The sequence below is a fragment of the Pristiophorus japonicus genome, chromosome 12 (assembly GCF_044704955.1).
Source record: "Pristiophorus japonicus isolate sPriJap1 chromosome 12, sPriJap1.hap1, whole genome shotgun sequence".
Lineage (NCBI taxonomy): Eukaryota > Metazoa > Chordata > Chondrichthyes > Pristiophoridae > Pristiophorus > Pristiophorus japonicus.
In genome coordinates, this window is record NC_091988.1 from 34,506,522 (window position 1) to 34,531,941 (window position 25,420).

The window sequence follows — 25,420 nt, forward strand, 5'->3', positions numbered from 1 at the left end:
ATAAGCAATGCATAAAATTGTTTTTAACTGAGTACTGTTGATTAAGAATTAAAAATAGGTAATGCCAGTCAACGTTAGCACAATTGCAACTGAGCACCAATTTTAATGGCCCTGATATTAGTGGGGAGGAGGGGAAGGTCCGGGCAAGTGCTTCAATGTGTGGGAAATCCGGCAAGGCCAGGGACGTGGAGGCTCTGCCAATCTGAACAGCAGGGCCTCACTTAAACAACATGCTGCAGTCTCCCACTCGACAGCTGACCAGGTTGACAGCCGAGCCTGCGGGCAGGTACACGAACAAGCGGCCGTAGGCCTCACCTGGGGGGACGGTCCCTGGCAGTTAGTGGGGGCAAGAAAAGTTTGATGCCCCGATTGGGAGGGAAGGGGCTGATAGGTTGGAGCCATGATGGGCAAGGGAGGGGAGGGGAGAGGTGAGGACTGCGAGGGTGGGGGGGGTGCTAGCTGTGATTGGAAGGAAGGGTGTAGCCCAGTGCAAGGTATGCCCAAGGCCCCTTCCTGCCCCTTCCTGGCCCACAAGAAAATCTGAAAAATTCATTTAGAATTTACGTGATCTGCCTCTCATAGCCCAGGATCTGGCTCCCGGCAGGTTGTGATTGATAGGGATGTCAACACGGGCCTTTGCTTCATATTGCAGATCGGGTCCTGCTGACATCATCGGACCTCAATTTGCATGTTTAAAACAGGACCCCACTTTCATCCTGTGAGTGTCCTGCTGGCCTACTCAAAAGAGCAGGTTAATAAGGGGACACAGTGGGAAGGAAACACTGACCCGTTCTTTTAACTGCACCCCTGTCTGGTTTATGCCAGGTGTGGACAGTTAGAATCAAGACCAATGTCAGAATTGTGCAAGATATGTTAACTTCAGAAGAGAAACATGTGCAGGGACAAAATCTTGCACCGAAATGCTGGGTTACTCATCCAGATATTAAATCAGGATCTATGCACATTGAGAACCATGTGTGATCTTATCTAATTCAGTAGGTTTGTTAGAGCAGGGCTAACATGCACAAAGAATTTAACATTTGCCCTGGATTTCAGTAGGCAGGTTTATTTTTGTCCACTGAACTTCAGGCAGATTTAAAAAAAAGCATGCAAAACCTGAGCTATCAAATCTTGATTTGTGAGGTACAGCTGTCCTCTATAAGCTGACAGCCACTGCTCATGTGGTGTGTTAAGAGGAGACTTAGAAATCTGATCCTTACTACGTAAAAAAAAACTGTGGAAACACAGATAGTCCAATACAGTAAAAGATCGGCACCTCGACAGAGGTCACTCATAATAACTGGTGCTTGACTCCACCTGAGATGACAAAAGCCTCTTGAGTTTTCATTCAAACGGAACAGTAGACCTTGAACACTGGAAATTTAAATCAGTATTGACTTCTATGTTGGATTAATCTCTGCATTAGTTCAATTCTATCTAAAAGGACAGAAAAATATCAGATTCGAAAAATGAGAGGTAAGAGATTTTTTTTTAATTGCCTGATCTATTATATTTGTAAAAGTCAACATTGGAAAATGGTCATTTAGAATTTGTCTCTTGTACTTTTTGATTCACCTAAAACATTGGCCCAAATTTTGCTGGAATGGGACATTTTGCAGTGTACCCCGTTCGTTACTTTCCCTCACCCTTCAGATTGAACATTTTTGCGCCTCAAATTGCTGGAAATGCGAGCTGAGAACGGCGCAGTGAGGGCAATGAGGCATCTGGAATCTTGGTCAACGATGGGGCCAATAGTCTATTTCCTTAACCAATGAGATTTAAGTATTGAGAAAGAAACAGAGAAAAAATGGAGAAGGAAATAGGGTGAATTTGTGTCAAAACAGGTACAGAAAGAGAAATAAAGAGAGGGAAAGAAAGATTTGATTAAGAGAGAAAAAATGATACAGAAATGAAAAGTAAGAAAAAAAATTACAAAATTGTAATTAAAAAAAATCTGTAACAACAATTTACACCTGCAGGAATGAGACTTCACAGTTTCAATTATTCCATTTCTGGACCCGGAGAGATTGAGTGACATTGCAGGAACATAAATCTCGTCATTAAAAGGGTACTTATGCTGTTGTTCTAGCCCTAACTTTCAGTGGCGAGTTTAATTGGTATGGTAATTAATGCATAAATGTAGCAATTTCTTAATATTCATGGGGAGGTTGAGAGCGAGCTGCCATTTCCATCAGACTAACGGTGGAGCGGAGAAACGCGTCCAGCGATTTGTGGTGATTTGCAAATCATGGTTTATCTCTTCCTCACCACAAATTTCTGGACGATTTACACATTAATAACGGCGTACGCATTAAACTCACCATTATTTTGCTAGCACAATCTAGCCCAATAATTTGGGCATCTAAGTAAAGGAGTAAATCTTTCATGGCTGTAACAACAATTCTGCAGCAAAATCAACAAGTCTAACAAGGGCATGCATGAAGTAGTGCAAGTGAATGGCTGGTTCTCATGCCTCTGCACCAGTGACAGGAAACATTGAAAGCATGCTGTCTTAACATCCTTGGGTATAGTTGGAAAGTTTGCTGGGTTATTAGTGCAGAGGTAGCTTTCAAGAAACAAACGAGCCCTACTGCGCCATGCAATAACTTGTGTGTTTCTAGTATGTGCTCTATTAACTGAAGGAGGTGAAACCATCCAGCTCACCTACTCCTTCAGTTAGTGCTACACTTAGGAGAAACACACAAATTATTGAGCGGCACACTATTTTGCAAAGAAAAGAGGATTGAGCAGTGACATCATGTTGAACACGTATACCACCTACATTACTGCATTGATGAAAGAAAACAGGAGATTTTTACACATTGAAGTCAGAAATCACATGGCATCTTAGACTACTGTCATGCACCTGTGACAACCAAGTTATAGCGAAACATAACCAGACTTTTTTTTAGGAGATGGCTAAGTGAGCACCTTTTTTGCTTGAAAGCAGTGCATGAATTGGGCGGGGGTGGGGGCGCGGGGGGAGGTTGGTAAAGTGATGGGTTAACTAACTTAAACCATAGGGAAAGTAAAAGTGAATAAATTCATAACTAAGATAATAGGATTTTAGGCAACACAGAAAGTAAAATATATCAACCTTATTAATAACAATTGCACATTTTATCCAAATCTCATTTTATAGTAAGAATAAGAGGAAACATTTTGTGAGGCCCTGTACCTCAGATTGGGCTCGCAGACAGCTAGTACCGAGCAGATAATTTTAGATGTGCTTTCCACAGTTTTCTGTCTATTGAAGTTAATGGATGGAAAATTGTGGATAGCATGCCCACAATTATCCGATATGTGCTGGTTGCGTGTGAGACCTTTATTGGTAAGGGATCTCGCCTTAACATGGCCTTTTGTATAAGGAGATCCTTATACAAATAATAAGAATGTTTCTGGACCACAAAAACCTGCTGAGTATTCTCCCAATCACAGCGGTTTCTTTCATTCGACCAATGTTAAACAAATTAGGAACCACTATATTATAGTTGAGTTTGTAAAATTTGCTCTATATATGTCATTTCTTTCCCAAGAATTGATAAATACAGGAACATTCTTAATGACTTTCCGTACTAGAAATTTACAGTGCTGGTTATTCTAACCTAAGTCCCCTGTAAGAAATAGACTGGATTGGATTGGACTGGCCATTCAATTTACACCCCGTCCGATTTTACATTCCAGGGCAGGTAAGTTTGAGCCGGTGGATCGGGGAGCACAATGCTTTAATTTATGGTGTGAGTCGCCAATAACACAATTACAGTGAATGCCAGGTCATTATTGTGCTCTTTCAATGAAAAATATTGTCATGTACAGTCAGTATAATTAACTCTACAGGTAATTGAACTTATAGCTGTCTGTTTACATTGGATACAGGTGGAATTGCTTTGGGATTTCTTGGTTTCTTATTCGTACACTCAGTTATTGGATGTCCAGAAAGATGTCTATGCAACATTACTTTGAAAGAAGTGAGCTGCATCAGTAATGGACTGTCAGAGATTCCAAAAGGTGTTCCTCCTGACACAGAAATTCTATACTTACAGAACAACCACATTCACACAATATCAAATGCTACATTTACTGATATGTCTCAGCTACAAGTTTTAGACTTGTCAAATAACATTATTTCAAGTTTATCATCAAATACATTTGATGCACTGCATAATCTTCTCAACCTGAATCTTGCAAATAACTCCATCAACTATATGGACAACAAAATCCTTCATTCAACCCAAAATCTCAAACAACTGGATTTATCATTTAACAATCTTACAAGTTTGCCTGAGGACTTGTTCAAGAACCAAAAAAATCTGACCTGGCTTGCTATGCATCAAAACCAACTTCATCAACTGGACAGGGCCCTTCTGGATTCACTGTCAAATCTACAGGTACTTTTGTTCCAGAAAAACCATTGGAAATGTGACTGTCATCTGACTGGACTGAAACTCTGGCTAGAGAGCTTTCTGTACAAAGGTTAGTAGACAAATATAATTTACCATTTCAAGAACCATCAGTGCTGTTAGTTCTCATGGATCACACAGATTGGTGCGGTATTCTCTTGAAGCTGGTTACAACCTTTACCATTCTGTCAATTTTACGATGAATCCAGCTCATATTCAAAAATCATAGCAGTGTCACAATATGAAAAGTAAATCCTTTCATAGCTTTACTCAAAGTTGCCTTTGTTTTTTTGTCAGCTCTTACACTTATGGATTTATCACTTATTTGACCTCCTAAGGTGATAATGGTATTAAAAGTTTTTCTGCTAATAATTAAGTATAATAATCACATAAGGATGACTTCTTGTGCAAATCATGCTGTCAATGACACAGTTTTCAGGGGCAGGTTGGGCTGTATGGGGCAGGTTTTACACAGGGTACGGCAATCCATGAAATTTCAGCAAGTACAAATATTTCATAAGAGTGGCTCCTCGGCATGCCAGCATGAAACAGTAGATAGAATAATACAGATAAAAGTAACAGAGGATGAATTCAACTCTTGAGCTTATTTTGATTTTGATAGTCGATAAAATGAAGAAATAGGACATTAATGGTGGCATAAACAAATAGCTGGAAAAAAGAGATGAAGGCTGATCTTGAAAAGAAAATAATATAGATAGCAATAAAAGCCAAATAAAATATTACAGTATTAAACAGTACTCTTCCTCTACTCTTCACACAGATCACAGGATACACTGCATGAAAAATACAATGGAAATGAGATTCTGGTATTGGAAATTTGGAATTAAATCTGGAAAGAGCCATGCTGCATGATTGAACAGGTTTACTAGTTGGCGAGAGAGGTTATACGCACGTGTACCAACTTAGGGGGTCAAATATTGTGGTGCTTTGTATTTACCTCTCTCTATTTGTCTGATTCCCACTGCTCTGCCTCTCCTCTGCCGCCCCCGCCGCCCCGCCCCCACACCTTTTTCCTGATGATCGGGCGCAGATGTCAAAGTATCCAACTGCAGTTCTGTCTCCAATTATCATTTCCTTGGTTCGAGTGAGCATGCTCTTAGAACTTGCTGGTTAGAGGCCTGCTTATCTTTTGTAACAGAAAGTTATAAAGGGGCACAGACAGACGAAGTGAGTGGGCAAAACTTAACAGGTCTGGGTTCTGCCCCCAAAGTGGCCCCTTGTGCGCAATTCAACCTCTTTGTGTCTTCCCAGTTTCTTGGAATTTCAGATTATTGTCGTTCTCACAGGTGAATGAAACACATAACCTTTGTGCATTTTTTCATGTTATGCCAATTGCACTTTTCTTCTGACACTGCCCATAGAGGTTTCATGGCTGTGGATGCACAGATGGTGGATAATTCAATCATATTTCAGGATTGTGAGTATCTGAATCTTGCCCTCGATAACAGGGACCTCTGGCTACCAGATCTCACAATCACGATAATTGCCGATGAGTTCATCCATCCAGAAGTGCCCAACAGTTCCCCTCCCCCCCATTGCAGTATCTAATTGTTTCTCAAATATGTCCAGGATTTTCGGTTCCATCACTCTATCTGAAGCTCCATTCCAAGTGTTCATCACTCTATCAAGAAGAACCGCCTGATATCAGTCCTAAAATTACATTTTACTAGTTTGAAACTGTAATGTCTGTAAGCTTGTAATGTTTGTAGCTCCACACTGTGGATGTGGACGTATTGTGAAAAGTGCAGGGTTAATAATAAACAGCCCAGGCAGATTTCCAGAGACTTCCGAGAGAGCTGCCTGCCATGTTAGGAAGCTGTGTGTGCTGTGCTCTGTGAATATATCACATTTGGCGACAGAAGATGAGATTTTTCGGATGATTTAAAGCTTAATTTTTGTTGGTGAAGGATTCAGCCAGCCGACAGAGAGACTTTGGAAGTTTCTGTCTTTGGGAAAAAAAGCTACAAAATCCGAGGTAAAATACAGCAGATGGTGTGAACAGCTAGAGATTAAAATGGCAGGTGTATTGGGACATTTGGGAGAATATAGACACGACCGGGAATGTTTTAAAGCGTATGTGGATCGGCTAGAAATGTATTTCACTGCAAATAACATAATTGAAGTTCCAGACACTGCAGTCCAGAACCAGGCTGTGTTGGAACGTAAGAAAGCGATCTTCTTATCGGAGGCAGGTCCGGCATTATACGAAACCCTTGTAAATCTGCTTGTGCCTGACGAGCCAAAGGACACAATGCTTAAAGAGATTTTAACGAAGCTGGAGCAGCACTATAACCCCAAACCGTTAGAAAGCTATCGTTTCGGGATTCGGAATCAAAAGGCTGATGCATATATCAGTGATTACATCGTAGCATTAAAAAAGCTATCGATGCAGTGTAATTTTAGAAACTTTCAAAACCAAGCATTATGGGATTGTTTTGTTTGTGGGGTGAAAAATGATACGATCAGAAGGAAGTTATTGACAACGGATGACTTGACTTTTGAGATTGCTTGTCAGACAGCGAGGTCGATGGACATGGCCGAACAATATCCCTAAGAATTAAATAATGATTACGGTCGTCAGTCAACCGAGGTAAATCACCTGCAGGTTCAAAGTAAAAGACGGTGGGGGCCCAAAGTCTCAGAAACTGGAAATTCTAACAGAGCGTCGAAGTCATGCTATAGGTGCCTGGGACAACACATTGCTCAAAGTTGTCCATACGTGAAGGCAGAGTGTTCCTTCTGAAGTAAGACTGGGCATCTTGCGAAGGCATGCTGACTGAAGGGTAAACCAGTTTTTAAAGCTATGAGTCCAGCGTTCAAAGCTATGAGTAGAAATCCAAAGAGACTACATAGCATGGAAGAACAACAACAGGACGAGGAGATGTTACACGTCATCAGGAGCACGAGGTTAACGGACAGCGATTCAGAAAGCATCAAAATCCACATAGATGTGGCGGGATTCAAGATACCAATGGAAATTGACATGGGTGCATCCGTGAGTGTAGTACCGGAGTCACTATACCGCGACAAATTGCGTGATTTCCAACTGGAGAAATCCAAGATAGAGCTGCGAGGCTACTTGGGAGAGAAAATTCCTGTGGTAGGTCGCATCAGCGTACCGGTGAAATATAAAGATCAATTTTAGAACTTGTCTCTAATAGTAGTTAAAGGAGACAAGCCTGCCTTACTAGGAAGAAATTGGTTGAGCTCACTGAAGCTGGATTGGAGTAAGATTTTCTATGTGAAAGCGAGATTTTCATCAACGGATGAGGTTATCAAGCAGTATCCGAAGGAAAGAAAATCTCGCTTCCACATATAAATATCTGTGTTTTCAATATGATAACTTGATTGATTGGCAATCGCTTATGATTTGTGACATATACACTGTGATCCTCTTGAAATCTGAGCACTAAATCACTGTCAGAGGCCAGTCTCTTGATATGACTTCCATATGGTGTGACAATGGCTTTTTGAAAGCTTGTAGAATCGTAAATATTCTTGGTGTTGGCAGAATTTAAGGTAAATTGTTTGCAATTACATAAGAACTGAAAATATAGCGGAGTAACAAGTCGTTTGCCCTTCCTTGATTGTTACCTGGCTAAGTCATCAAGTGTGATATAAACGCATTTGTGTCAAACCCATATCTACATTTAAAGCTAAGTTTATACTACATTTTTAACAAGCAGCTCGGGTAGTTTCCTTCTAACTATTAATAATTAAGGGAAATACAAACTTACAATCTGCTATTTTTCATTAGTCCCACTGATTTCATCAGTCCAGGGGTTCCACTATGTTTCTAACTACAATTGAAATGTTCAAGATATCTGGAAATGAATGTCAAACCTATCTATAACAAGCAGAAATTGTGTCTGCATTGTTAAAGTGATTTACATTTTTAATGCTTCAAACTGAAATCAAAATAATAAATAATTCTAATATTTGCTTCACATGCTCAAACCATATTATTTATAAGGTTTTTTATTCAAGTTATCAACTCGTAATATTTAATATGATTTTGCCTATTTATAAAGTGTATTCTTATCTTTCCTCATATTTCAGACCCCTGACTCTTGGACAAGCCTTACACAGAATTACATAAAATATAAGCACAGAAACAGGCCATTCAGCCCAACCAGCCCATGTCAGGGTTTATGCTCCATTCGAGCATCCTTCCATCCTTCCTCATCTAACTCTATCAGTATGACCCTCTATTCAATTCTACCTTATATACTTATGTGGCTTCCCCTTAAATGCATCTATATTATTCGCCTCAACTACTCCCTGTGGTAGTGAGTTTCACATTCTCTGCATATCTGGTGTTCCTTCTCTGTACTGCCTCCAGTACTCGAATATCTCCCTTCTGACTTGGTGGCTATAACAGTGCTCAATGTCTGATTTGACCAGAGGGCTGAACTGGTTGATCATGGTATCTATGATCTTCCCAGGTTTATTTTTTCATCTAAATTGGTGTAGGAACATGGAAGAATCAGAGCTTGCTTGCCTTGTGCCTAGCACTTTTCAAGATCAATTGACATTTGTGTCATTGAAACATGCATTACTGATTGTTTCAGCCTCCAATCAGCAGAGCTATAATGGCAACAACTCGCATAAATGGCATATACTGGCATAAACTCGCGAGACTCTGGCTCCACGCTAGGATTTGGCACCAACTCATTCTCTGAAACCGTCACTATGGTGATCGGGAAGGAGCCAAGGAGCAGAAACTTCCCCTTTGTGGAAAAGTACTGGCCCCAGACCCTGAATGATCTTATTTCCCATCAAGATATCCTCAACATATACTCGACTGTGAAGAGGGCGACTGGATTGAACGTCACCAAGGTCTAGGTCGCTGTTTGGAGCGTGGGCAGGTAGAGCAGGAGTGACGAGGTCGGGGCGCAGGAGAGGCAAGTGATTGTGGAGAGACGTGATCGGGGCCCAGGAGAGGCATGAGTTCGGGGCCCAGAAGAGGCGAGGGCTCAGGGGCAGCATGGGCCAGCCCACACTGCAATATATGGTCCGTGCAGCAAAGCTGGTCTCCAGTCGTCTTGGTTAATCCTTGCCACTGGACCAAGACCTAGCTCTGTCAAGCCCGTGTGGTGGCTGGTGTGCAATAGCTACACACGTCAAAAAAATCCACGCACAGGCGTCTTCCAACCTTCAACATGTAGTTCAGGACCTGGAATATTAGGTCCTTCATTGAAACACCTGTGAACTCATCCCTTTTTGGCGTGGAAGCAAGTCATCCTTGATACGAGGGATCGTCTATGATGATGATGATGATGAATGGCAACACATGCTTTTATCAAGATTAAGAGGCTTGTTTTCTGCTTGTTAGATACTAACTTATAATAATATTTGGACTATTGTGATTGGTTCAATACTATTCACTAAACTTTTTTGCTATTTGTTATCAGGATGCTGGTGACACTGGCAAGGCCACATTGATTGTCATCCTTAGTTGCTCAGAATACAACCGAGCGGCTAGCTTGGCCTTTTCATAGGGCATTAAGTGTCAATCACACACTGCGGAATAGAGACATGTGTAGACAAGAGACTGGGTAAGGGAGTGAAGCAGTTGAGTTTTTACAATCTAACCATCTTTTTCTATACCAGATTTATTGAATTCAATTCCATAACTCACCATGGTGAGATTTAAAATCTCAACCTCTGGGTTGCTAATCCAGTACTGTGACACAACACTGCCATAACTGTACACTATACTTCTCAAAAACGTGGGTAACATGAGTTGGTATCTGTGAGAAATCTTCAACATCTCTACATGTTCATAAATTCCTAGCATTGTATAACTAACAGATCTGTTAGAGACCAAGGTTTACAACACTTGTAAACTCACCCTGCCCACAACCTAGATGAAGTTTGGGTATCAATGTGGCCATGTCATAGATTGGTATTTTTGATTTATGATAGCACATTCTTGAGTAGCATGAAATATAAAGCGAGGCTTGACATAAGCCTTTCTTCTCATGAATCCTTGTGTGAGAGATTGTACTCTTAGCCAGGTGAGAAAAAACAGTATGTAATAATAACTTCACAAACCATTACATATTCAAGTGCCTAACTGAATTATTTTAAGATCGTGATTTAATATTTTCAGAATATAAAAGCGCATCACAACAAAACATCTCGGTGGGTAGATAACTAAAGAATCAACAAATGTTCTTTAATCTGTAATCTTATTGGCTGGTGTTCACTTATTATAAATCTACTCAGAAGTAAATCTAAAAAAATGAACAAGAAAAAAAAGGCGCTTGGAATTCTTTTATTTGGCATAATTGCCCTTTAAATGCTGCAGGCATCCTTCCAGATGTAATAATTGTATAGCTCATATGAAAATGAATTTGCTCTTTGTATTTTTTTTAAACTTTAAATCATTAACAAATGCCATGCTATGACTCATTCTGTCTTATATAGGAGGCCACATTGATGAGATTCTGTGCACAGAACCAGAAGATTTAAGGAGTAAAGACCTTATGAAAATTCCTCATGAATTATTCCAGCCATGTTCCTCTGTTAAGTACAAGTCATCTCCTGCTGTCTCTGACCACAGAAGACCCACTACACAAAACATGCATGACAATGACAACAATTCAGACTGCAATCCAAAAGCCAAGCAACGAAATGGCAGTTTACGTCATGCTATTGCCACAGTTGTGATAACTGGAGTTATCTGTGGCATTGTTTGCCTGATGATGTTGGGGGCAGCAATTTATGGCTGTTCTTATGCAGCTGTTATGGCTAAATATCAAAGGGAACTAAAGAAACTGGAACATCTGGATCCAGAGGTTGAACAAGGAAGTGCTGAAGAGAAGGAGCCACTAGACGGTTCAGTGCCATGAATTTCAATTTTCTGCCTTGCTTTTCAAATATCATGACAAAATATTAGAAACAAACATGTCAGCAATGGTGGCAATCTATGATCAACATCTCATTCATAAGTAAGCAGATATCTAACATCCAAGACTGTTTTCATTTATTAGAACACTTTGGACCCTTAGAATTTTGCATGTAAATGATTTATTGTGTAGCTTAGTTTAGATTGAATTTAAATAGTGTCAACACAATTATAAATAAGGTGAATAACCAAACACAAGGGAAATAAAAATTATTATTGAACATGCCATTAAGGAATGCCATGCATTCCAGAGTATAGTGCAAGAAGGGTCTTTTGTCTTTTTCATTTGAACATTAATTGTAAAATACGGTTTCTTCTAGATCTATATTACTCTAATATACAGGAATGTGACTGGGAACACATTGGTATCCTTTACTGAAGATACATTTTAGCAATTTATTTTTTGGGCTAAAATTATTCAGTTCAGGTAACCCGCAAGGACTATAGCCTTGAAATTATGCAGTGGAATAGTAGTGTGCCAATAGTTAATGCAGCCACATGAAATTCCTGATTCCCCTATTTTAACAGAAGCATTCATTTGCTTAAAATAAAATAAACAAATAAATCATGTAAGTGTATTAAGTGCTCATAAGGTATTAAAGCACAGTATAATTTCAAAGCCTAAGTGACTGGAAACCTAACACTATTTCAGAATAAACTTCTGAAAATATTTTTAGATGAAGATGACCAATAACTGTACCTCTCCAGTTTTTAAGTGGAAAAAAGCTAATGAAGATCAAGATTTCTGTGTGAATACAGTATCAATTTTTAATTACTAAACTAACATAAAAGTAGATAAGAATGTAAAAGTAATTATTTAAAATATATGCTTTGTGAAAAGTATCCTCTGTAATCAATAACATACACATTTGAAATCTCAAATTAAAAAACTGACAAAAGTTATGTACATCTGTTTTAGTTTCTTCAATTACATTAATATGCGAACAAGCCACTGTGCCCCAAGACATAAAATATAACTTATAAAGCTTTTCAAAAAGCTTAATATATTTTGTATGTTTTATTTATTATTTCTCTTAGTTTCCTTTAATGTTTACAGTAAAAATAATACTCAGCAGATTTTGCAATGTACCAATAATGGTTTCTAAACAGAAGGATGCTTGTGACCAGAGTAAATTAACCAGAAGAACATCTGTGGAGCATGTTTATGAAGCACCCAGTTAGCCATTATCATGGGCCAGAGATGTCATTATGTTTGATGAGCATAACCCCATTTGCAAACTGTTTTACTGTGCTTAAATAAATTACACAGACTATATTTGTTGCACATACCTTTTTTAAAGCACAAATCTGAATGAAAACTTTCTAACAGAAATGTGTACCAACCAAATACTTTTAAAAGCTTTATACTTTATCTTAGGGTGACCATATTTTCTAAACCTAATCCGGGGACACACAGGCCAGATTCTTCCCAGCCCTGCGAGTACAGGTTTGGAGGCGGGCCCGCTCTCAAAATGACCGTGATTGACAGCGGGTCGGGATCCCGCTCTGAACCCAGCTCCATGTGAGTTCTGACCTGTCAGATCTGCGTTTGGATAGCAGATCCGACAGCAAGCGGCAGGTCAGGTAATTAACATCATTAAAAGATACTTAAATGCTAGTTAAGAGGCTTAAAAGCAGACACTTACAATTTTACCAACCTTTGACGGATTTGTCGTGCCTCGGAGAACATGCCAGGTAAGTGGAGTCAGGTTCTCAGTGACTATTGTTTTGGCTGGTTGACAGCTGCAGAAGTGGTATAAACGCTACCATTTCACAGCTGTTCACTTTCCAATGTCAGAAGCTGAAGCCGTCAGGATTTGGAAGAGACTTTTGATCTGAATGCACTTTGGAAATGTTTGCAGTGAACTCACTATTCACTGTCACCTCCTTGGAGCAACCTCTCTCACCATTGACAGATCGCTTCTGTCATCTCAACCTCATCTACCATCCATTCCAGCAGCATTGGTGCCCTTGACAAAATCTCACCTTGGTCCTCAGAATCCCACCATGATCAGCCCCAACACCAACATCACTAAACACACCTGCATCACCACCAACAACAACATTCTCCACAATCACCTGATGCTGCACAATTCACATGGCATCAGGACCCGACCACATTGCTGCCTGAGAGACCAGGGATGGCCTAACCATGGCCGCATTTACTTCACTTCATGCTGTACACCCTGACTGCCACATGATGCGGCAGGTTGGCATCACCCCACACCAGCACCATAAAGCAACCTTGCGATGTCCAATCCATTCCCTTCACACTCATGACCATTGTGGGGGGTACCCTTATGTCTCACCATTCACTACAACTCACTCAGCCACTTCCAAAGGTGCCCACAAATCTGTCCAAGAACGCAAAGTGCTGAAAATAAAGATTTCAATGTTTGACAACACATCAACATAAACTTCACATGAACATTGGCAAAAGGACCCAAGTGCTTACCCTTGTGTGTTTTTAGTTAATATGATTACACATGGATGAGGGTGAGTGTTAGAGGATGGCAGTGAAATGGGGATCTGATAATGTAGATAGAGAGAGGGATGGTGGAAGTGCAAGGTAAGTTGGTGTGAGTAAGGATATGCAGGGGTAGAGTAGGGAAGACAGAGTGAAGGGAATGTGATGAGTGGCATAGCAGGATGAGGGCGAGTGTGGCTTTGCAGTAACTCTACTGAGGTCATTGAAAGGTTTGCGCCGCTGCAGCCAGATTCTCCAGACGACATCCCTGTTTGTGTCCTCATGTACAATGAGCAATCAGGCTGCTTTGGTCTCCTAGAGAGGTCTCTTCCATCCATTGGAATAGAAGAGAGCCTCCCTGCGTGCTGTGACTCCCTCCATAAGCATCTGGAGAGAGTTATGGGAGAGCCTGGCTGCAGCCGTACACCTTTGTGCAGTGTTTGTCAGTGTTTGCAGCAGCTCAATGCTGCAAAAGACTGACAGAAGAACTGTCAAAAAAAAGTTGTGAATGGTCCCTTTAAGGAATCCGGCTGATGACGCATCAGACCCGCTTCCAGTTAATTGGCTGGGAAACCATGGAAGATTGAAGGGAAAGGGTGGACTGCACTTCCGAACGGGTTTCCCACACTGTACCAATGCTGCCCGCATTGAACTCACCTCTGTTGGTGAAATCCTGGCCGCAGGATGGGAGCACAGCAAAGTAGCCAGGACGCAAATGTAGGTTGCGCAGCATAGCGGGGCAAGATTTTTTAGCAGCCTATCTTTTAACAGTTGCACATATACACTACAAATGCAAAACAAATCTGCTTATAATTATCGCTGATGTGACATCACACTATTGAAGCACATTCAGACACCTGATCCCCCACCCCCAGTGACTGAGGTCATCCCTGACCAACCTCCTGTCCCTCCCCCCTCCAAGTGACAGGTCACACCTGACATCCCACCCCTCCCCCCCATGCCTGAGGTCACATCCGACCCCGCGTTTCCCTACAGTGTCTAGGAGTAGTCCGCCCCCCCCCCCCCCCATTCTGCAGTGACTGAGGCCAGGCCCTCCCCCCGGCCTCTCCCTCATCCGCCCCGGTTGCCGTGCTCCCAGACACTTCTGGCGCCGACAATCCAACAACACGAGCTTGGCCGGAAACTCAGAAATAACAGCCGGCACATGCATAGAAAGACCGCCCACTTGCACATGCTCAGTAAGTCACTCTGGCCGTTTTACAAGTTGCCATTTAATTTGGCCTTAGAGTTACAAACTGACAGCTCAGAAGGGTACACACACTGCCCAGGAGTACACTTCGGGGACGAGCTTCGTGAACTGGGGACTCTTCTGGGTACATTGTTTGCCAAGGGACACAGGCCAGTTAGCCTGACATTAGTCATCAGGAAAATGCTAGAATCCATTGTTAAGGTATTAGAACACTTAGAAATCATAATATGATTAGGCAGATTCAACATGGTTTTAGGAAAGGGAAATCATGTTTGACAAAATTATTCGAGTTTTTTGAGGATGGTAACTAGCAGGATAGATAAAGGGGAACCAATGGATGTAGTATATTTGGATTTCCAAAAAGCATTTGATAAGGTGCCACATAAAATGTTGCTACCCAAGAGGATGGCACATGGGGAAATTTCCCCGTAGGCCACGAGGTTGTGCGAGCGTACATCTACTTTTGGCGCACTCTTAAAGGGGAGAGCTCCAGCGCCCTGGGCAGCCACCTTTCTTTGTCGGTCGACTCTTGGATTGACTCAACGATGCAGGCCCTAGCATGTTTCGGGCCGCCATCGTGCAGCCTGGCACTCCATCTCCCAGCACTCCCAGAAGCCTATACTTACCTGAGTGGTGACAGGGAGCTCTTGGCCACTCAAATTTCCTGCCTACTTCCTGCCTGTTCTGTCAAGTCGGACAGTGGCATGTTAATGAGGCCTGGTGTAATTCTGCCGCGGGCATGTGGGAATCCAACTGAAACCAGCTAACATTCCTGCCACAAACTGGGCTGAAGTGAAGTTCTGGGGGAATGCTGCAATGTTGAAGATGATGTGCTGCAGATCAAATGGTAAACTGAAGCCCTTCCTAACTGTTCCACTGGATGCTAAAGATCTCATAGCACTACTTGAAGAATACATTTGACTGATGTTAACATTCCCCCAGCAACCAACAAAAATGATTAACTGGTTATTTCTTTCATTGCTGTTTCTGGGATCTGCTGTGTATAACAAAATGGCTTCCATCATTGCCAACACAAGAAGAGTCACTGTGCTCCAAAATACTTAATTGTATGTGCTGAGAAACCTTTCACAAATGTGTGTGATTCTCTCTTCAATTCCTATTTTATTTTCTAGGAATTGATAACTATTTACTATAATATTATGGCAATTAAGATTCTGGTATTGCATCAACTGGTTTTATAAAATGGAACTCAACAGAAGACTTTAACCAGAATTAGATTCTCATATTTAAGCAAGCAATTTCATAGTCTATGGAATCAATTATTTTATTAGTTCTGCAGTTAATCTTTAATGCGTACATAATAATGCGGGGATCATCATCTCTCCATAAAGGTGGATGTTCTTTTCTGGATCATTTTCGAAAACAAGATACAGATCTAAGTCTTCAATAAGCCTGGTTCACTAAGCTTCCACCATGTGCTTAGATATGACACTGAGCACAACAGTGCTGGCAGTCATGATTTTCCAGCTTGATTTATTCAAAATACTCCCATATTTTATCGAGTAAAATAATAGACTGAGGAGAATTTTGTTTGAAGTTTTGTAAAAACAAATTTTCACACTTGACTGACCTTGATCCGGGTAGCCACTCTGGTGATATCATCAATGGGAAGCAGCAAGGTGGAGAGTTTGTGCCAGCTTGAAACTGCGACAGAGCTGCCTGAGACGGCCTATGATCCTATTGCTCCATAGCTTGTGTCAGTTCATTGCAATCTCACTGTTTGCTACAGGATGTATGGGGTACGCGCAGGCTGTTCTTAACCACATATTTGCCAAATATTGGCCCAGCCTTTGTACAAAGGAATTAATTTACATGGCAATTGACTTTTCAAAATCAGTTTATCATATATAATTGTAATAACTCATGCTGGGGTATAATTCTGTAAATGTTGATTACCCTTCAGTACACAAGTGGCCATTCAGCAAATGTGAACTTTGACAATAAGTAATTTCAGGGTATTTGAGCATGGGTGTCATGACAGTTGAGCTTCATTTTGTCCTCTTCCAACATCCATACTTGTACTTTACTAGAAGGTTCACTTGATAGTTGATAATACTTGTTCACTCTAACTCAGGAACAATGTAGAGCCAATTGTAGTAGCATGTCTACCAATACCTCAGCTGAAATAAAACCTGGGTTCTTACTGGTTTATATGGCGCAGTTAATTATTGACTTAACTAGTTGAGCCCTCAAAGCTATTCTTAAATCTGGATTCAAACTGAATCATTCAAAGTTTGGAAATTCTGGGGCTGAAATTCAGGGTCTCAGTAAGACCCGTTACTGCCCGTTTGTGGCGGAATCCTGTGGCCGCCGCTTTGTGGTCAACTAGCTGCCCCGACCCAAATTCAGGTCGGGGATTTTTCGGCCTGTACGCAATTCCACCCCGCTGCTGATGACCGTCGCAAGCCCGTCATCAAAACATGCACTGCCGCTCTCCCGCACCTGCAGAATACACCGGCCCAAATTCACTGGAAAAAAATGTTGCCCCGCCACGTGGTACCCCGACAGCTTTCTATCTCGGTGCACCTTCTCCTGACTGTGTGTGGCCTGGCAGCGCGGCGGCCCTTCAAGGGGAAGGCACACTGTCGCGGCCGCCATGTCTTTATTTTTGCCGGCCGACTTCCCGATCGGCCAGCAAAATGGGTTCGGCCGTGCAGCCTAGTAACCCCTCTTAGATGCCAGGCCACTGGCCCAGCTGAAACCTTCCCTGGTGGCCCAAGTGGCCAAAGATATAAAGTGCCCGATTCTCTCCCCTTTAACGGAGGGGAGACAGCAGTGGGGTCCTGGTTCCGCCTCAAATTCTACCCCTCAGCCTGCCTTACCGCTGTACTTCTGCCCCCACTATAACTGACTTCCAGTCCAACGTAAAAAAAAAATTCAAAGGGCTAGAAATTCCACATTGAAAAATAGCTCCATTTTTTGGCGCTATTTCCAATTAACGGCTGATATTTTTAATACCGAAATAGCACCATAAAGTTTCGCTAAAAGTTTTTAAAATTTTGGTGAAGCCTTAAAATACATCCGTTTTTAAGGACGGAGCTAAATGTTTTCGCCTTAAAAGTAACGGCCATTCTGCGCATGCCCAACACAGCAAATAATTGAGGCTCTAAAGTTAACATGCAGGCGGGGAGATTACTCTGACCGAAAAATTCCTTCTTCTCTGCTTTGATGCTGGTGAATGGATATTTAGGCATCTTCTGGTGAAACTTGTTCTGTAAAATAAACATGGCCTGACCACATAGAGTTCTGAGTTCAATCTCTCTCTGTCTCGTTTCATTTTCTCTCTTCTCGCTCTCTCTCATAACCACAGGCCCTAAACCCCTTTAACAATTCTGCTTCGGTTGGAAATGAGACTGAAATGTTCTTGTAGTTTCATGTCCTTGGGCTGTTGCACTTTACCTCCCTACAGCCGGTGGTAGTGCTGCCTCCCAGGTTGGTGCGTTGGTTCCTTGGGCTAGAAATAGGATCCCGCCCAAATACGGGCACAGGACAGAGAAATCGGAGGTTTTACTTCAACCCTGGCTATGGTTCTGTAATGGAGAATCATTCTTTCCCATCCTTGTTCAACAAAGGATGAAATTATCACTATAGGTTTCCTGGGGTTTATATCGTAACACTGCCTCTGTTGGCTTGGCACATGAACCAGAATAGAGAGTATTTATCATTCCTATATAAAATATAGGTTTGGTTCCCTCCCAAAGCTTTAACTTTCAGCTCCGTTTACCAAGATAGCCCCGTTATCATCAATTTCCATCCGACTCCATCAGGTATGGCAAGCTTTTTCAAAGTGGTATTTGGCACTGTCCTTAAAAATATCCTTATTGGGGAAACTCGCAAAAAATGGCATTATTGTTGGGTTTGACCCTGAGTGACGTCAGAAAAACCGTACTCAAAAAATCGGCCCTTATTTTTGTAAGGGCGGCATTACACCACTGGTGAAACTCGCAAAATGGCGTAAATTTATTTATCTCCCCATAAAAATTTTAGTTCCAAGAAATGGAGCTAAATTGATCCTTGCTGTTATGTCTTTAGATGCTCTGATAATGGCTGCACAGGGCAATGTATTGTACTTGAACTGTAGTGACCTTAGTCCATTTAATGTAACTCCAGAGTGAGGATCACACATGGTGGCCTGCCTTTTATACTAGGCCTGGCACACACCTGTACAGGTAACCTACAAGTCTCCCACTGCTGTACCCTCTGGTGGCACACCTTAGTGACCATACAGCTGGTGTACAAGTTTCCCATAGTAGTGCCCTCTGGTGGCACATCAAATGTAGCAGTACAAGCAGTAGACATGTTTGGATACATGACATCACTCTCCCCCAGGTCCTTAATGCAAATCATCTTCATGCATTGACTGTGCTCTGAGCTTAGCTCTATCTGGTTGACCCTTGGAGGATCATTTCTATCTTGGGTGAGTGAGTGAGTGGTGTTTTGTTGGCAGTAGAGGTGCTGGTGGTTTCTGTTTGTGTGTCCATGACCACTCCATTCTCTCCCCCCCACATATAGATTATGCCGGTGGCTCATTACATTCATATACATTCAAGTCCAGAAAAAAAAATCTGCATTTACATCTTTACATTTGTGGTACAGTTGTGAGGCAGGTACATTTGACGGGTGAGGTACATACTTGATACATACTTGGAATCAGTGCTGGGGTCAGCACCGGTGCGTGAGGACAAACTAGTTCCAGAACTGCTGGATGGTGTCCAGATAGTCTGGTGGCGGTGCGGTGCCCAGTGCTGGCACTGGGGACCTGGTTGGCTCAAGTTGCCTGCTCTCGGGGCCTTTGCCGTTGCTCCTAACGTCGGGCAGGTTCATAGATACCTGTGACCTCCCTGTCCTTTCCTTGCTCCCCGAATCGCTGCTACTCCCTGAGGAGCAGTCGTCTGGCAGTGCGCCAGGAACTGCTGACTCGCTTGCCAGGGCATTATTTGGTTTGGGATCCTGGCTGGTCCCGGTCCCATTTGGGAGAACCATTGCGGGTGACCCTTCGTTCCCGGTTGTAGCCTTGGTGGCGATATGGTCTGGGGGGTGCGCCTTAGCGCGGTTTGCTCTTTCAGGCTCGTGGCAGTTGGTGCCATCGGGTGCCTGAGAGGTGGAGCCGATCAGGGGCAGGGTATCGATATCGGTGCCGTTGCCCCCCTGAGATCGCTTGCTCTGCAGCTTGACTATATTAGCTGCTTGTGGCCACACTCCGTGATGCATCACTCTGGTCCCAGGGATGCTGCTACAGCAATGGGTAGCTCGCTGGACCTGTGTGCTCCCAATGGGTGTTTGCCCGCTACATTAACTGAATGCAGTTGAAATCCTACATCGCACAACATTTCATTACTCATTGTAGATAAACTATAGCTCTTATCACAATCGCACGACTTTTCTTTGCTTATTACATGTATAAAACTCTGATCATCAATTACAAGCTTTACATTTAACTCACAGTTGCTATTACATTGATTGAGAATGTGGACCTGTCCCTTTAAGTGTGGTGGGTTGCTGGTCTCCTTTAAGAGAGCCTTGCTATCTTTACCCCAATCCTTTTCTTCGTTTGGTGCCACGTGTTTCTCTATCAGCGCTGCACCTCGTGGTTTGGGCGCCATCTTTCTTCCATCCACGATGTCGACTGCTGTGATCCTCTTCTCCCCAGGTTCTGCCACCGAGGCTGGGAAGTCGACTTTGGATCCGATTTTCTTCCTCCGGAGTCCTGCCGCTGGAGCCTGGAAGGTGCATTCGGGTCGTCTCAGCTGGATCATCTCCACGCAGTCGTGCTGAGCGGTCTGTGCCTCGGGTGCTGTGCTGGTCTGCTCTCTGGTGCCAGATCCAACCTCAGGTGAGGGATTGCTTTGCCTCTGAGTGCGTGGGACGCCGATCGCTGGAGGGATGAAATCTTCCCAGCTCCAATGGATCTTCTCCATCCACCTTCTTCCGAATAGTGTTGGTCCATCACCTGCAACAATCCACAGTGGTAACTTGTGACCGCGCTATCATGGAGAACCTTTACATCCACACTACCAACGACTGGGATAAGTTCATCGGTGTAGATGCGCAGCTTTGCCTGAACCGGAACCAACTTGGGTCGTTCAGTTTGATTGTCCCATAGCCTCTCAAAGGCTTCTTGATTCATTACTGAATGGCTCGCCCCGTGTCCACTTCCATGAAGACTGGAACGCCATTTATCTCGACTTCCATCTTCAACGGGGAACATTCTGTGGTGCAGGTAAACATGCCATACACCTCATCGTGGGGCTGAGCTGCCTCTCTGACTATCACTTCATAATCCACTCTGAATTCATGGACATCTGCAGACTCTTCATCAACACAGTGAGTCATATTTCTTTTACACATTCATTGGAGGTGGCCCTTTGTGCTTCAGCCTTTACACACATAGTCCTTAAAATGGCACTGGTGAGCCCTGTGATTCCCTCTGCAACGCCAGCATGGTGCTACTCGATTAGCCTCCCTCGGCGGACTCTGAGTTAAAGGACTCGGGGGCTTGTTCTCTCTCCCCTGAGGAGATTCACGTTCTACAGTACAGCCTCTAAAAGGTGCCATTCTGTGTACAGTACTTGCCGGGTTTGAGTCCTGAGGATGAGTCATCCGCCTAGAGCCGCAGGTCGAGGTCATGAATGCCTGGCTCATGGTGATGGCCTTCTGCAGTGTGACTGTGGTATCCGCAGATAGTAGCCTGTGAAGAAGGCCACCGTGGCCAATTCCGATGACAAAAATATCCCGCAGCGCTTCGGTGAGGTGGTCGCCGAAATCATACGGTACCGCCAGCCTCCTGAGGCCTGCAGCATATTTCGCGATTTTCTGGCCTTTGGGTCATCGATGGGTGTAAAACCGATGTCTGGCTGTGAGGATGCTCTCTTTGGGCTTGAGTTGTTCTTGGATCAGCGTTACAAGCTCCTCGTATGTCTTGGTCGCTGTCATCGCTGGTGCCAGCAAATCCCTGACGAGGCCATTGGCAATGGGCCCACAACTGGTTAGCAGGATAGCTCTGCGCTTATCAGCCAGTGTGGCCGGATTATCGCCTGCCAGGTCGTTTGCTGTGAAGAAATGGTCGAGTCGCTCCACAAAGGCATCCCAATCATCACCATCGGTGAACTGCTGCAACGTACCAAGGTTAGCCATTTTCGCGTGAAAGTCCGTAATCTCGTCGCCAATTGTTATGTCTTTAGATGCTCTGATAATGACTCCACAGGGCAATGCATTGTCCTTGAACTGTAGTGAGCTTAGTCCATTTAATGTAACTCCAGAGTGAGGATCACACATGGTGGCCTGCCTTTTATACTAGGCCTGGCACACACCTGTATAGGTAACCTACAAGTCTCCCACTGCAGTACCCTCTGGTGGCACACCTTAGTGGGACCATACAGCTGGTGTACAAGTTTCCTATAGTAGTGCCCTCTGGTGGCACATCATATGTTATAGTAGACATGTTTGGATACATGACACTTACAATGGCGAATTTCGGGCCTTAAGTGCTCAAAATCAATGGAAAGGCTGCCTCAACGATATTGGTGGAAAAAACTTAAAGAAAAATGTAGGTGTGCCAGCTTTCTGACAGCTCTGAATTTCAGCTCCTCTGAATCTAATCCAAGCAAATCCTAATCCATATTCATATAGCAGGAGTAAGCCATTCAGCCCCACGAACCTGTTTCACCATTTCACCATGGCTGATTTGTATCTTGACTCTAATCACCTACATTGGTTCCATATCCTTTTATACTCTTGTCTATCAAAAATCTATCGATCTTATATTTTAAATTATTAATTGAGCTAACATTTACTGCTTTTTGTGGGAGAGGGTTCCACACTTCTACCACCCTTTGCGTGAAGAAGTGTTTCCTAATTGCTCTCCTGAATGGCCTGGCTCTGATTTTAAGGATATGTCCCCTCACCTTAGATTCCCCCACTAGCGGATAAAGTGTCTCTCCATCTACCCTATTAATTCCTTTCAAAATCCTAAAAACCTCAATCAAATCACCCCTTAATTGTTAATATTCCATGGAACACAACAGGCATTTTAGGTTAACAGATGTTATATGTTTATACTGATTTGCAACTTTGCTGAGTTGTATCAGAGAACAGCTTCAGAATTCTTGTGGGAATACAACAGCAAATTAAATGTTCATACCATTCCCTACTTACAGAAAGACAGTTCAGAGTGCTTTATAGAGTTGGGGAAACAGAAAGGTTAGAGGCCTGAGGTGAAAGTAGCAAAGAGGAGGGTTTTTCAGAAACTTTTGAAAGAAAGGAGCTAAGTGGCAAAATGGAGGAATTTAGGAAGGAAGTTCCAAAGGGCAGGGACATAGAGCTTGAACAAGTGGCGACTAATAGTGAAGTGCAGGACAAAGGAACAAGTAGCAAACCAGTCATCATCATCATAGGCAGTCCCTCGAAATGAGGGTGACTTGCTTCCACGTCAAAAAGGGATGAGTTCACAGCTATTTCAATGAAGGATCTAATATTCCAGATCCCGACCTACATCTTGAAGGGTGGAAGATGCCTGTGCGTGGATTTTTTTATAAGTGTGGTGGCCATTGCACACCAGCCACCACACGGGCTTGACAGAGCTAGGTCTTGCAGTAAACCAGTATCATAGGAGTTATGGGTATATCTGTGGGTGTACAGCTGCAGGAGAAGAGCGAGACTTGGAGGGATTTGAAGCCAAGGAATCCTGAATTAAATTGACGGGATTAATGAATCTAAGGAAGGACTAGATATTGGGAGTATGGGACCTTTTGTGGATGAGTGCATGGGACATGGGATTCTAAATGGTTTGTAGTTTGGTGAGAATGGAGACTGGTAAGGATAGGCCTGTGAGAGTTTTGGCAACAGTTGAGAAATGGAGAAGAAGAGGTAGGTAATACCCTGGAGGTGAACGAAAGTGTCTTGGTAATGGATTGAATCTTGTAAAGGAAGTTTAGCTTGGTTCAAAGTATGATAAAGTTCCGCATTTCTGACTTAGCTTGAGGCGGCAGCTGGGAAAGTTGATGCAGTCAATCCCAGAGGTATACAAGTGCTGGTGAGAATTTACCAGCATTGAACGAGAGGAAATTTTTCCTCACCCAGGTCTTAACACTTCAAAAAGTAATTCATTGCATGTGAAGCACTTGGGATATCTTGAAAAATATGATAATGTGCACGCATTTTCTTAATTAATGTTGAATAGGCAGGTGGACAGTGATGGAGAATGCAGACACATTTGAATTTATATAGTGTCTTTAGCAAAGAAAACATCCAAAGTTGCTTCCAGAGGATTAAAATAAAGTGGATATCAAGCACCAATATGAAAATTAGGAGAGGGGTTCTGTGGCATGGTTGAACATAATACGTTTTGGGAAGGTGGTTAACAGGGGAGGGGGGAGAGGGAGAGAAAGCAAGGTGTTTAGAGAGGGAATTCCAATCAGTCGGGTAGATAGTGAGGGAGAGGGAATACACAGAGCTGAGAGAGCAACAAAAGGCTCAATGTGGGAATATGGGTGGAGCGGGTCATGGAGAAGGGGGCCAGTATTTTCATTGCCTGGGCGGGGCGGGTGCGGCTGGTCGGCATGGCCGGCTGGAACCGCGTTCTTCTTATCATCCCGCTCCTCTGAGCGACTTTCCATTAATGCCGCCTGTTCAGGCAGGCCCATGCATTACCTCCCCGATCCTAATAAATGGTGCAGGTCTGCAAACGTAATTGATGACTAATTTCCAGCGGGGATATTTAAAGGGATATTTAAAGCAGCTTTAGCCACATTGGATTTAAATGTTCATCTAGGTATGTACAGGGAGGACATATCACCACTGGTTATTGCACAGCTTTACAGAGATGGCTTCACAACGATAGAGGGCTGCACCCAGGTTTTCAGATGACTCCCTACATATTCTTGTGGAGGAAGTCATAGCATGCAGCGAGGTCCTCTTCCCTGCTGATGGGCAGAAGGAGACAAAAAGAGCATGGCTCCAAATTTCAGAGGAGGTGAACAGCAGGGATGTGGTCAGGAGGCCCTGGGTGCAGTGCCGGAAACGCATCAATCATCTCATGAGATCAGGATAGGTAAGTGCAAAGCCACATTCAACTTCATCCGGCTGCGCTTGTCATCACATCCCCATCACTCTGCCTTCACAAGCCTGCTCCCGCACATCCTTACTCACACCAACATATCTTGCACATCCACCTATCCCTCTCTCTCTATGTACATACACACAATCCCCCTCTGACTAACCACCCCTCACACTCACCCTCATCCGAATGCAATCAAAGCAAGTAACACCACACAAGGAGGCCATTAGACATTGGCACTTTGGCATTGGCACCACACTCCCTCATAATCACTCTCTACAGATGTAACCCACACATTCCTTACACTCATGCCATCACTCTCACTCAGACTTCT

At 43.1% G+C, this 25,420-nt stretch overlaps 2 protein-coding genes across 2 annotated transcripts in view; one reads left to right on the plus strand and one right to left on the minus strand.

Annotated features, from left to right (window-relative positions):
* Positions 1–25,420, minus strand: part of cacna2d3a (calcium channel, voltage-dependent, alpha 2/delta subunit 3a) — a 1,147,786-nt gene that overhangs the window by 199,714 nt on the left and 922,652 nt on the right. The window lies entirely within an intron of this gene.
* Positions 1,268–12,610, plus strand: LOC139277182 (leucine-rich repeat and transmembrane domain-containing protein 1). Its single transcript, XM_070895296.1, has 3 exons — positions 1,268–1,476; positions 3,877–4,473; positions 10,854–12,610. Exons 1-3 carry the CDS (start codon positions 1,470–1,472, stop codon positions 11,276–11,278), a joined length of 1,029 nt encoding a protein of 342 aa, XP_070751397.1. The 5' UTR covers positions 1,268–1,469; the 3' UTR covers positions 11,279–12,610.